Source organism: Microtus ochrogaster, linkage group LG5, assembly GCF_000317375.1.
Source record: "Microtus ochrogaster isolate Prairie Vole_2 linkage group LG5, MicOch1.0, whole genome shotgun sequence".
In the NCBI taxonomy this organism is placed as follows: Eukaryota; Metazoa; Chordata; class Mammalia; order Rodentia; family Cricetidae; genus Microtus; species Microtus ochrogaster.
Window position 1 is genome coordinate 46719159 of NC_022031.1, and position 13638 is coordinate 46732796.

A 13638-nucleotide genomic window follows, 5' to 3' on the forward strand; every position below is an offset into this window, starting at 1 on the left:
AAAAAAAAAAAAAAAAAAACCAAAAAAAAAAAAGAAAGAAAGAAAAAGAAAAGAAATGAGTCTTAGAGAGTTGATGTGCAACAGGAAAATAGTGTGGTGGGCTTTAAGATGGACTGATGAGTGAGAAGGAGGGAGGGAAGGAGAGAGGAGTCCTATGATACAGGCATGGGTAGGAGTTTGTATCTTATGTTCGGCATGCTGGACATTTTGTAGAGAGCGGCAAAACCCAATTTATGTCCTCCGATAAGTAGAGAATTGAGTTGAGAGGAGCAAGAACGCTTGCTCGCTGTGTGGAAAGTGAGGCCACAAACATCCTCAGAGAGCGCGAGGCCCGCATCTCTGCCTAGAGCACTGGACTGTTTGGAGCGTGTCACGAGGCCCTTGTGTCTCGGGGTTCGTTTTTTCCCTACTAGTAGAGTATAAAATGACTTGTCGTTTCTAATTTTTCTTCTACATTTCCAATTTTCAAGATTCCACAATTTAAAATAGTTGCAATCTTTATTTTGAGTATGTGTGTTTATAATACATACACAAGTGAAGAGCTTCTCCAAATGATTTATCATTTCCTCTCTGAGGCCTCTTAGCTAAGATATGTCCTTTTGAAACCCACACACAAAACCTTCAAACGGCTGGGACAAACTAAAGTCCACAGAAAAAGCATTTTACTCAGATTTTCTACAGTCTTAACACTTTCCAAAACCCTAAAATTTGAATTTCAGTATGAGCTGGCAGGGTGAAGCCCTTTCTTTCAGACTGCTTCAGAGAGTCCATGGCGCTCAGACAGCACACACATACCCTCTGATGCCATGGACAGGTATTTCTTTTATCTCTGTAGGTCAGCTGTCTGTCTTATAAGTTCTCTCTCCTGTAGATACAGCCTTTGCTGGAACCAATTCATAAATCCATATGGCTCAGTTACTATCACCTTACCTCATCCTTCCTTCCTGCAAAGCCTGCACACAGAATCCCACAGGTAGGGTGAAGTCAAGAAGAATCTGTGTCCTTCCCCACCCTCAGCATCTATTTATCTGTTCCCAATATTAGCTGCTGGATTTACCACCCAGTAAGAACTAACTAAAGTACAAAGAATACTTAGTAACTATCAACTATAATTTGAGTCTTCTATGTCTTACAAATGCTCACAGGCTAAAGGCTTGGCCCCCAGATTGTGGTGCTATTGGGAGTTGGCAGAGTCCTTAAGCCATAGAACCTAAGAGAAGGAAGTTATGTTATTGAGGACACATGTTAGATGTAGGGGTCCCTTCTGTGTGCTGTGACTACCATTAATGAATAAAGAACTGCCTTGGCCTGCTTATAGGGCAGAACTTAGGTAGGCAGGGAAAACTGGACTGAATGCTGGAAGGAAAAAGATAGAGTCAGAGAGATGCCATGGAGCTGCCAGAATCAGACATGCCGAATCTTTGCCAGTAAGCCACTGCCACGTGGCGATATACAGATTAATATACATGGGTTAAATTAATATAAGAGTTAGCCAATAAGAAGCTAGAGCTAAAAGGCCAAGCAGTAAGCTAATTATTTATATATAATATGGTAAATATTAATTACCATACAGTTTCTGTGTGGTAATTTTGGGGCTAAGCTGGCCGGGTGGCAGGGATGAACAAGCAAACAAGCGACTACCTCCACATGTTAAAAGGAAATATTGGGACCCCCCCCCACCCTTCCTTGTCTCCTTTTGCTTCGTAGACTGGATTTTATGATGTGAGCAGCTGTGTGCCAAGCATATTCCCCATCATGTTTGACCCCACTAGAGATCCCAAAACCCCAAAACACTGTAGGCAGTCAACCATAGACTAAAACCTCTAAAAATCACCAAAAATTTTTCCTCCATGCAAGTTGCTTTTCTCCTGGCAAAACAGTGACTAACACATCATCTAACATGTGACGGTTTGAGTGGGAACAGCCCTGTGGGCTCTTCTGTTTGAATACTTGATTCCCCAGTTGGTAAAACTATTTGGGAAGGATTAGGAGGTGTGGTCTTGTTGGAGGAGTTACGTCAAAAGATTTGTAACATTCAAAAGACTAGGCTTCCTGTTTGTGGATGAGGATGCAAGCTGTCAGCAGCTGCTCCAGCATATCCCCGCCTGCCTGCTGCCATGTTCTTCACTATGATGGTCACAGATTCCTCTATCCCTCTATTCACCCAAAACCCTTCCTTCTATAAGCTGCTTTGGTCGTGGTGTTTTATCACAGCAACAGAAAGGGAGCTAAAACAAACACTAATTAAGAGCTGATAAATACACAGAAACCATTCGTCTAGGAATCTGCTGGGTCCTGTATACATAGCCACCATGTTCAGTGCTCTGACACAAGATTGCCATCCTCCCCTTTGCGGCTTGGGATTCTAAATCTCCTTCTCTAGGTATCTATCACCTTGTCTCCCAGTTTCTTAGCTATCACTCTGTGGCTTTATGACCCCAGGCAGAAATTCGGTTTGGACCTGCAAACTTGAAGTCACCTCCACCAGCCCCTTTCTCTCCCCATCATCTCTGCACTGGCTTCATTCAGCAGAGCTTCCTCATGCCTTGCTCCTTACAGACATACACAGTCCACTGCGCGTATCACTGAGTTTACTTTCTTACTATTTAAAACTTGTTCTGAATGTCTGATCATAATATGCAACTGAACAAAAAGAGAGTGGGGGCTGTTATAAAAGAAATCAGTCTGTCATCTTTTCAGGTTAAAGTGGAGATGAGCAAATCTATAAATTGCACACTCCCCCCCCCCATGTCTACTCTCGTATCGAACTTTACTGGTGTGAAGAGTTAACAAATGTTGGTAATGATTTGTTATGAAGGATGTTAGAAGATTCTATTGGCTCCTAAATTCTTTGATTACTGCCTGGCCTTTTAAGATCAATTCTGACTAAAAGGCTAAACAATGGTGGTCACAATGTAAGAGGCATTAGCACCAGAAAGAAAACGAGGTGGCTGAAGCGTTACTCACGGAATTGGGTCTCCTTCCATGCAACGGGTCCCGAAGCCTGGGTTTCTGGTCAGAGCGTTCAGGAGCTTCTGGGTGCCCGAGTCCCCCGGAGCATCATTACTGCAGGTACACGAGAGAGATCCAGATCAGGAAGTTCACCCGAACAAGGATTCAGGGGTAGGAAAGGTTTCCTACAGAGCAACCTCAGCTAAGCACTTCCCAGAAAACAGGCTTTTAAACCAAAACAAGTAAAACACAGACGCCACCTGTGAGGAGCGTCATACATCTGGCATCACGGTAACATACGGTACCCCCAGTGGAACATGTACAAAGAGGTTACATGTGAAGATGTGCGTATACATACACACAAAGACATGTGCACTTCGTGTGAAATAAAAAAAATGATTAAGGATCAGCATTTCAAAGCTACTTTGAAAATTATCTAATTGCCACAGACAGCTAGGACCTTCCAAGAACAGAGAGGCAGATTTTATTGACTATTTGTACGAACAGTTAAAAAAGACTAAGAAAACAATGGATCCAGGACACAAACACAGGCCATGATCTATAGCCATGGGCCATACTAGGTCATCAGCTAGAAAGGGGTCAAACAAACCTTTAAGTATAGAAAATGAAAGTGAGGCAGAGAAAAAAAATGACTAATTCACTATCTATATATGACTACATACACATCACACACACACACACACACACACACACACACACACACACACACACACCAGGAAGAGAGCAAGTCCCTGTCTCAACCCTTTTCAAACTTCCCTCTATATCACGAACACTTTCATCTACAGACCTCCAGTGTAGGAGAACTAAAGAAATCAAACACATACCTGACAAACGTGTACTGTTCATTATACATCCAGGGCTGAAGTTCCAAGCTGGGGTACTTGCCAAAGGGTGGCACGATCAGGCTGAAGACCAGGGCAATGCAAACAAAGACAGCTGGCAGGACAATCTATAAACAGGCATTGGGAGGGGAAGGAACCATAGGACAAAAAAAAAAAAAAAAAAAAAAAACCAGTCAGAAATCTACACAGCGATGAGGGGCACAGGCAAGGCCCATGGCTGAATTCCACCAATATATTTCTGGCAGCTGGGAGGCAAAGGAGCCTGAAAATCATCCCTTTTCCTCCTTAGCATTCCCTAAAGTGGACAGCACAACGTGGCAGAGGCACAACCTGGGACTGTCACAGAGAAAAAAAGCCACAATGACTAAATGTTCAGCCCTGCTCTTTCTTCCCTCTAAAGACTGAGACAAACCAGGCTGGGTCATAGGCTCAGCCAAAGGCTGAGAGAAACAGCCCTGGACCAGGAAACAGAAGACCCTGGTCCTGGTTCTGTCTGTTCTGCAGGGGTTCCTATGTGACATCTGAATCTCTGAAAGCTGAGAACACAGAACCAACTCTATAGCCATGTCCTCCACAAGAAGGAGTGGCAGCCACTGTCTCCCCTATGAGCACCAGGAAAAAGCATTCTTATCTAAATCCTTCCTTGAAATTCTCCAAACTTTCTATGTCCCTTCTTCAGAGCCAACCAAAAGATCCTTTCATTCATTCCTGAGAAACTGACCCTTTACAACTTCAATGCTTCAATGATCACCCTGACTGTGATTGTGACTCGGTAGTAGTTTTCCTAGAATGTGCACATTCCTGGCCTCCATCTCCAGGGCCGTAAGAAGTCAAACAGGAACTCTGGTTTTAGCATTTCTGAGTTCCAATATAGAAAATTATCACTGGATGAATAATTCCGCTGGGAAGTACTGTAGTGAGAATCAACTTATTTAGTACCCCATCTCGTGGTTATTTGTGGTGCTATTTTCATTATCCCCATCTACAAACTCAAGCCCTATGGAACGGAGAAAAGTCAGCCAGTGGTCAATCGAGATCCAGGTTGGCTGGCTTCAAGTTCACGCTTTAAAGGAGAGCTGCCCAGGTGGTCTGCAGGGCAGACGTGTTCTCTATGGTTCTTTGTTTTATATTGTGAAATAAATGTATTCCATTCTAACTGATCAAGCCGGCATGCAAACAACATACGGGAGCTGCGTGCAGTCACATCCTTAGCCTCATGCACATTGCACAGCAGTTACACATAATCAGAGAAATATACCATATTTCTAATAATAAGTGCACTGTCAAGCACATCTCAGCAGGGCAGCTCCTGTGTTATGAGAATTAAATTTGCCCAACCAGTTTTTCTAAACTGTATCCCCTTTGATGGTATCCTTTGAATTTCCCCCATACACACATACTAATGTCAAACTTAATTATAAAAAACTTCATTTTATCCTGATAACAACCACATATCGGGCCTCATGTCCACATGAAGAAATTGAAGCGCAACGAAATCGCTGGCCAGCAAATGACCAAATGGCAAGAAAACAGAATTAGTGTGGACATTGGTTAATCTGGTCCCAGTGTCTGTATCCTGACCATAGTCGTACCCCCTCTTCCCTGGCCCAAGAGTCTGCAATCCATGAAGGCGGACACCAGCACATCTCACCTGAGCAAAGAACCCTTTCCGGCTCCGTCTGGCTATCAGCAACCTCTTCCACAGAAGGGCCACAAACTGCTGTTGGGTGAGTTTCCAGCCCTTCAGCTGGTAGGAGCCTTTGCCGTCCATCCCACTGAGCAGGTCCGTCTCCCTGGATTCTGTTGAGAAAAAATTATGGCAGGTCACCTCCAATCTCACCTGTATCTGACTGACCTCGCTCTTTCCTCTGGAAACTTGTGCGAGTCATCTTGGAAACTGTGGATTGCAGCCTTCAGGGCACCACAGAAGTTAAGGGTTTTTATGAAAAAGCCATGTTTTTGAGAAAAAAGTTCTAGCTCAAAGTTCTATTCCTCAACATGAACACTTTCAGTCCTCATCTGACGAGCACAGAAACATGAAAGGCCTTGAGACAAGCAACGATGTGCTCACAAATAAGAGAAGCAAGCTGTTCCGATGGAATAAGTCGTCCTCAGTTCTTATATCCTATGAAGCGGGTCAGGTAGGCTGACACGCACGGGTAATTAGTCTCCTCCCTTTTATATGCTTGATAAAAAGTGGACAAATTGAAAACTTCTAAGTCCTGACAATGAAATATGAATGCCGAACAAAAAGCCAGACCTATTTAGTCAGACTGCAGGACCAAATAATTTTCTGTACCTAAGAACCATGCATCCTTGTCTGAGACAAATGACTCCTAAATGGGGTACTCAGTCTACAAATTTGTTTCATTTTGTAACTCCCTCTCCATCTCAAACATACACGAACACAGTCATCCACAATATGTATGTTTACGAACACAACCTCCCCTTTGATTCCTTCAAAATCAACTGTCCATTTAATAATTCTCATTCAGGGGCTGGAGAGATGGCTCAGCGGTTAAGAGCACTGCCTGCTCTTCCAAAGGTCCTGAGTTCAATTCCCAGCAACCACATGGTGGCTCACCACCATCTGTAATGAGATCTGGTGCCCTCTTCTGGCATGCAGGCATACATGCTAGCAGAACACTGTGTATATAATAAATAAATCTTTTAAAATAAATAATAATTCTCATCCAATGCCTAAAACACCAAAGGTGTGCAAGAAAGTGAGACCCTACAGAAATGGCAACAAATAAATGGGCTCAGAGTGTGGGGGGTCAACTTCTCATACCCACCTATGAAATTTTCCTATTTAATGGAGTGATAATGGTGGGCTTCTTCAGGTTTGACCAGACATGCCATATTGGGAAAGGGGCTTTCTCTCTCTCTCTCTCTCTCTCTCTCTCTCTCTCTCTCTCTCTCTCTCTCTCTCTCTCTCTTCACTTTTCTTTGGATCTTTTTAGGATCTATGATCCTAGCCAAAGGCCATCAAAGAAATAGCCGAGACACACATAAAAGACAAATTCAAGTTCAAACAACAGAACAAAGATCTTGTCCGTTCATACCTGGGTCTATGTCAGAGTCATTCGGGTCTATAGCATCATCCTCAGTGAATGGGCGCAGACAGCTCTGCTTGTCCCCGAAGGCCCGCCTGTTTCGTCTCGCTGGCAAAGTACCATCTAAATGGGCAAAGGAAGGAGTCCCACAGCTTATCAAACATCAAACCTTCCCACAGCAAACCCATAGCCTAAGAATGAGACTGTACCAGACGGATGCAAAGGGAAGGCTACAGCAGGGGCTAGCTTCAACAGCCTGCAGAAAGCCTACCCAAATAGCGCGCAGCCCACACATCCGGGTTACCTGAGGTCTCCGCATCCACCCCACTCTCTTCAGCCACTTTGAGGAATATCTGAAAAACCATAGCAGGAGACAATGTAAGCACCTACTTTACCAAAGAACTTACCACTCCCCGTATCAGGTTGTAAAATCCCACATCAAGCTCTTAAGACCAAGAAGGTGGAGGCCATATTTACCAACAACAATTTTATCAGAGCCACTGGAGGGAGAAGCTGTTTTGGACAGAAAACCTGTCTTCGTGTGTGATAGCTACCAATGCAGACAATTCTTTCCAAAATAAAACGAACTTTATGAGGGAGATGTTGACCCAGAATGAGGCAAGTCGCTTTTATCTGTGGTCCTAGACCTCGGAGCAGGACCACATTGTGATGATTTATCCAAGAAATAATGGCCAAAGGGGAATAGGTTCCTTTTTACTAGAAATAAACACTATAGTAGAGGAAATCTATATGAGGTCACTGATTTCCAAACCTATCTACAGACCACGCTGCAGGAAGCATGCGACAGAAGTTGCATACAAAGTCACGTCTCCAGAAATTTTGATTCAAAGGCACAGAGGGGAGCTTTAGAAATTTCACTGTCAGCACAGATGAGTCTGCTGCACAGATGAGTCTGCTGCACAATTTACACCAGGTGCCAGCCAAGCCAGAAATGTTTACAACCCTTCTAGGCTTCAAGGCTTGTGAGGGTATGTCTCTAAAGAGAAGCATCGCTAGATAGTAAAGATAACCCGGGCTTTGATGTCCCAAAGCTAATTCATAATCCCAGATCAACGTCCTTCACTATTAATCCTCATCCTGCTATAATCATTACATGAGCTTTCAATGTTTAAAACTGAACACCATCAATGAAGTGACACTGGTGTACTGACCACACTACGAGGCATGCCCACACCCAGGGGAGTTGGCCAACACAAATGGGTTCTATGTTTTTTTATTTGTTTTTTTTTTTCTGAGAGAGAGAGAATATGAATTTGGATGGGTAGAGAGGTAGGAAGCAGGTCTGGAAGGAATTGTAAGAGGGGAATTAATATGCCACAAATATATTTCTCCAAGAGTAAGTAAAAACATCATTTAAAAATATAAAATACTAAAACCAAAAATAATAACATGAAAGAGGCCATGAATTTGAAGGAGAACAGGAGAAATATATGGGAAGGTTTGGAGGGAGGGGGAGGAAGGGAGAAATGTTGTAAGTAAATTATAATCACAAAACGAAATAAACAGGATAAAAAAAAATCACCAGCACCTGGCTCCAGTGAACTAATATCAGCCATTTACTATATATGAGTGTTCACCATAGGTCACAACACTACTCACACCAGGGAGCAGTCCTGATACTTCTATACACTGCTCTCTGGCACTACACTCTTACTGGGGCTGGCATTACCCAAACGTTAAAATCGCGGTAACCAACACTATAGCAGTCACGTTCCAAGTGGAGGCCGCCTCCCTGGCCTTGGGACTGTTGCCTGCTTACTTCTTCTAGGGTGGTCTCTGAGATGCCGTAACTGGAGATGCCCAGATCTGAGAGGCGATCGTCAATCTCGTGGAAGAGCTCCACGAAAGCTCCTTCCTTAGCAGCTTCGTACGGCAGCACATAAGTCAGTTCGTGGCCGATGTCTTCCACCAGCCGGGCTTCAGACACATGCTTCCTGATGAGGTTGGAGATAGCGGAGACATCTGTGGGGACAAGAGCGTGGCGCTACTTGGTCATCTCAGTTCTAAAGCAAGAGCCAGCAGTCCCTGCCTTCGCCTTCTGCCTGCATCTCAGAAGCACTACGGAGACACCATATTCCTAAGATGCCAAAACCCATCACCCCGCTCGTCCTGGCCTGAAAACTCCAAGAGAGAAGAGACTGTCTCTAATTCTCCTTTATGTCACCAAAGCTGGGGGCACGTGTAGGTGCTGGGTATGAGCCAGAGGTTGAAACCTTGTGTCTACTGTGTATGTACCAGGACTCTTCGATGGAAGAGGAATTTGTAAATCATAAAGATTCTGCCCTTCTGTAAACTTTCAGATAAGGCTATTCTTTATTTACTTCTGAAGATGGCTAATCAAACAGTTTATAGGAGCAGAACTCTTCCTGCATAAATCCAGCTGTTGGGACCGGGTAGAGACAGCCAGCTCGGTATTTTTATTCCATATGCCACTGGTGTTACTGGTCCCTCACAGGCACTGCTCGAGGGAAATGGAGATGCTGTTCTTCATCTCCTAGGCTCTCAGCTTTCTTATATGTTGAGTTCAACTACCTTCCTGCTGGCTTGGCCCTCCAATATCTCATCCAGGAACCACTCCTCCCAAGGCATTCCCCAGACTCCCGGTCACCTCAGTTCTCTAGGATACTGCCCTTCCAGCCCAGAGACCAAGCCCCATGCTCCCCAGCAAGCGTTAGGCCAAGCCACCACCAAGCTGCGTTCACTCCCTCCGCCACCCGGTCCAGCCCAGCCCAGCAGCAAACCTTGAGTCAGCGCCACCAGCCTCTGCACCTCTCCTCCTCCGCCTCCACTCTGCCCAGCTGCGGGGAGCTCAGGCACCACCTGAATAAGAAACCCCAGAGTCCTTACCGATGGTCAGCGTGTCACTTTCATGGTCGCTGCCCAGGCCAGCATCAGAACTGCTCTGAGAAACACTGTCCTCCTGATGGCAAAGAAGGAGGTGAGAACGGGTCAGGGGGAGAGCCGGGTATAGACACCACCACCTTTGAGGGAGAGAGCATCCAGGAAGTTCTACTGACGACAGCCAGAGCAGAAAGCTTGCCCTGCAAAGTGTGCAGCTGGCAGCCACGTGTCAGAGGTCCCTGCTATGGGGTGTGGGTTCTATGTGTGTTCTTAGCCTGACTGACGACGGTAAAAGAGGTCAGCATACTGACAGTCATCAGAACTGTGTGGCATTAGATCAATGCTGCCATGGGACATTTGCCCACAGTCCCAGCAAGGGATTCACCTGACTGCTTATCTAGTTTCATGTTTCCCAATGGTAATACGCATTCAGTTGCTCAGGCACCCTTCTTAACATGCAGATACGGATTCAGTCGGTCTGAACAACGAGGCTCAGGTCACCACGTTTCTACCAAATTCCCAGTGGAGCCTGATGTCGCCAGTCCTCAGAACTCACCTGAGTAAGTGAATAAGGAGGCTCCAGCTACAAGGAGAGCTAAGTAGCTAAGAGTTCAAAGCCGGGGGGCAGGGCTCAGGTAGGTGGTATGGTTTGATTACACGTAGAAATCTCAAAAGAGAAGCAAACCAGATCCAGGGTTCTAGTCCCGACCATGATGTACTTGCTGGCAGGCCCTGACTACACTACAGACTCCTATAAGGCTCACCTGCTTCATCTGAGACTATAAGCATAATGCTGTCTTCCCTGCATCACTCTTTATGTTGAGATGAAGATGTGGAAAAAATATTAGAACGAAAGTGGACTATTACCATTACTGTCTCTTAAACCCACATGTTATACATGGGGCAAGGCTGTGTATAGTAGATTTTTGATGTTTCATAGTTTCAAAGTTAGGGTCAATGAGATTTAAAGGCAATAAGCAAGAATGGCAGGGCATTTTGAAGCCAAGGCTCTTCTTACCTCCTGGCAAGTCTCTTTCCTTTGACGGAATAAAGCCCTCAAAGAACTTTCTCCATCACCCAGGGTTAGTACCAGAGGGAAGCTAGAATGGGCTGCAACAGAACTAGCGGTTGGAACAGCGGTCTCCCGGGCCTTCCACGCGGCAGCTGTGATGCACTACAACAGGCTCGAAAAGCAAGAGGAACGCCGCCACATCTTGGCAATGGGGGCAGAGATGCACAAGCCATCTAAGCCAACAAGCCCTAGCTGCCTAATCCCCACAACCAGCTGAGCACCAAGATTGCTGCTCACCTTTTTCAGACACGACACAGTGCTGCTACTGTTCCTGCAGGAACTGAGAGACGATTCCACGTCTTTCTTGACCAGGGTCAGGTAGTAACCTGTTCCCAGCTGGTTCTTCAGAAAGAGGGAGGAGCCCACACAGCACAGTTTCCCGTGGGAAATGATGGCAATTCTGTCCCCCAGGATGTCAGCTTCATCCATGTGGTGTGTAGACAAGATAATGGTGCGGCCTGCCAGGCACAAACATAAGGAGATGTGACCGTGGGGCCTGTCCATTCTCACTGATCATAATGGCAGGGACAACAGAGATGTCGCATATGAGAAAGATCTCGGGGAGGCCCTTAACCTCTGTAGGCATGACCCCAGGATGGCAAAGTTTGGGGTACAGCTGTTGCATTGTTACAGAAAAGGGGGTAATATTTATCTGGGAACCTGTCCCACTGAATGAGCTAAGAGGTTCACAGACATTCCCCTTAGTCAGGGCAAAACAAACAAGAACACAGACTCTGTGCTCCTGAGTCTTAGACTACAGCACAGCGTAACTACACACATGTGTGCCTATGCCCTTCTGCTCTCCAGGTCAGGCCTTAAATAACGAAACGTAAGCTTTAAGTATCAAAACCAGGCCTCCTCCCTCCCCCAGGACAGGCCCTGAGTAAGGAGGTGCCATACTTTTCTTGAGAAGCAATTCTGTTACCCTAACAAAAACAGCCACAACATTCAAGAGCCACCCTACACCCCAGCTTCATGACAGGAAATAAATAAGAGTGTGTACCTTGTCGATACTTCAGCAGGAGCTCCCATATTCCCCTGCGAGAGTAAGGGTCCACACCTGCTGTGGGTTCATCCAGAATGACAACCTTGGAGCCGCCCACAAAGGCCAAGGCCACAGACAGTTTCCTCTGCATCCCTCCTACGAAACAGAGCAACACACAACCTCACATGGTGAGCGGGGATGCGAGGTGGGGGTGGGGGTGGTGGTGAGAGATGGCTGCAGGCGGGGATGCGAGGTGGGGGTGGGGGTGGGGGTGAGAGATGGCTGCAGGCGTCCAGCTGGAGACAGAGCATGGAGAGGATCTGGAGACACGGAGGGGGGGGGGACAGGCGACTGGAACCACCCACCCAGTCTTGGACCCTGGGGTCTTTTTCTGGAGGAGGAAGGAAAGGTCCCGGGGCTCACCTGAGAGCTGGTTGGTTTTGCTCTTCAGCTTGCTGGGGGGTAAGCCGACATCCAGGGCCATCTGCTCCATCTCTGCTTTCACGTGCTTCTCCGAGAGCCCCTTCAGGCGGGCGTAGAACCAGATGTGCTCTTCAACGGTCAGCCTGGAGGACAGAGGGGTAGGTCAGCCCTGGGTTCCGCAGGATGTATGTCCCCTGCCTATTTTTCTTCTCTTCCACCTCGTCCTTGCCTTTGAAAAATAGTCAGTTTCTAGAAACAGTAACCAGAAGGAAGAATTTAGGGTACACAGATAATGGGCCATCATAGGAACTGCTTGGGAGATAATGGATGGTTTAAATCCTATTCCTTGCAGGCCTGGTCACAGGGCTTCTTAGAGTTAAAGCTTGAAATCCCAGCTTCTCAGATGGTTCTCACTTCACTGTTCTGTTAACCAAGTTGGCTCAGGATTCACTTGGAGTCAATGACCCTCAATGGGTCTCAAGGTCTGAGTCTAAGGAAAGGGAGAACCCTGGGAAGCCCAGAAGCCCAAGTAACTGGATTTAGATAAGAGAACATTAAGACAACTTCACCTCCTTTTTCCTCTGAAATCAAAAGGTAACTTGGCCACCTTGGGCCATGAGAGGTAAGACCTTCCACCTTGCACCCCAGGAAGGGAAATTCTTGAGTACCACTCTACTGAGAACACCAGGACCAGGACTCCCAGGTCACACACCGGAAAGGGTGGCACTCTGTACGCTTCTGCTACTCACATGTCAAACAACACATTATGCTGGGGACAGACGCCCAGGTTCTGCCGGATGGAGCTCATCTCAGAGCGAATGTCCTTTCCCAGAATGTAGGCAGTGCCAGAAGTTGGGGGGAACAACCCAGTGAGGATTGACCTGAGGGCAAGAGGAACAAATTCAAGAGCCAGGTAGACCCAGCCTCACCTCTCCTCAGTGGCCTTAGGTCTACATTTCTAAGCCAGGGTTTCCCCACAGCAGATCTTGTGAGAGCCACGCCCTTTTCTTACATGGTGGTGGTCTTCCCCGCTCCATTGTGACCCAGGAAGGAGGTGATCTGGCCCTCGTAAAAATTGAGCGCCAAGCCATCCACAGCCACCTTCATGCCATCTCGGTAAACCTTCACCAGGTTCTGAATGGACACACCCAGCCTCAGGTGAGTGGGTTCCTCCTCCATGCAGACTGTGACGGAAGAAAAGAGACTGAGGTGAACCCGCAGGACTCACTGACCTGACCAGCAGAGTGACCAAATACGAAAGTCAGTGCTTAGACCTGTGGGAGCAGCTTCTCTCCCTGCGCAACCTCTAACGCTGCACAGACACAGAAGATAAAATAATTAAAGCCCTTTGGGGCATGCGTGTTGGTAGAATGGATGAACTTAGAACACTAGTCTGTTAATAAAAATGGGCTGCACAGATGATTA

The 13638-nt window shown here is 46.4% G+C and overlaps 1 protein-coding gene across 2 annotated transcripts in view; it reads right to left on the reverse strand.

Annotated features, from left to right (window-relative positions):
- Positions 1-13638, reverse strand: part of Abca1 (ATP binding cassette subfamily A member 1) — a 117325-nt gene that overhangs the window by 24475 nt on the left and 79212 nt on the right. The window contains exons 19-30 of one of the 2 annotated variants that reach the window (XM_026786592.1): positions 13226-13397; positions 12963-13094; positions 12214-12356; positions 11809-11946; positions 11043-11263; positions 9634-9712; positions 8652-8854; positions 7176-7224; positions 6881-6994; positions 5467-5615; positions 3798-3922; positions 2968-3066 (exon numbers count right to left, since the gene is read on the reverse strand). In XM_026786592.1, coding sequence (XP_026642393.1) covers positions 2968-3066; positions 3798-3922; positions 5467-5615; positions 6881-6994; positions 7176-7224; positions 8652-8854; positions 9634-9712; positions 11043-11263; positions 11809-11946; positions 12214-12356; positions 12963-13094; positions 13226-13397 — 1624 coding nt within the window. Of the gene's footprint in view, positions 1-2967; positions 3067-3797; positions 3923-5466; positions 5616-6880; positions 6995-7175; positions 7225-8651; positions 8855-9633; positions 9713-9739; positions 9813-11042; positions 11264-11808; positions 11947-12213; positions 12357-12962; positions 13095-13225; positions 13398-13638 lie in introns of both variants that reach the window. The other variant, XM_005362190.3, reaches the window with a different exon arrangement.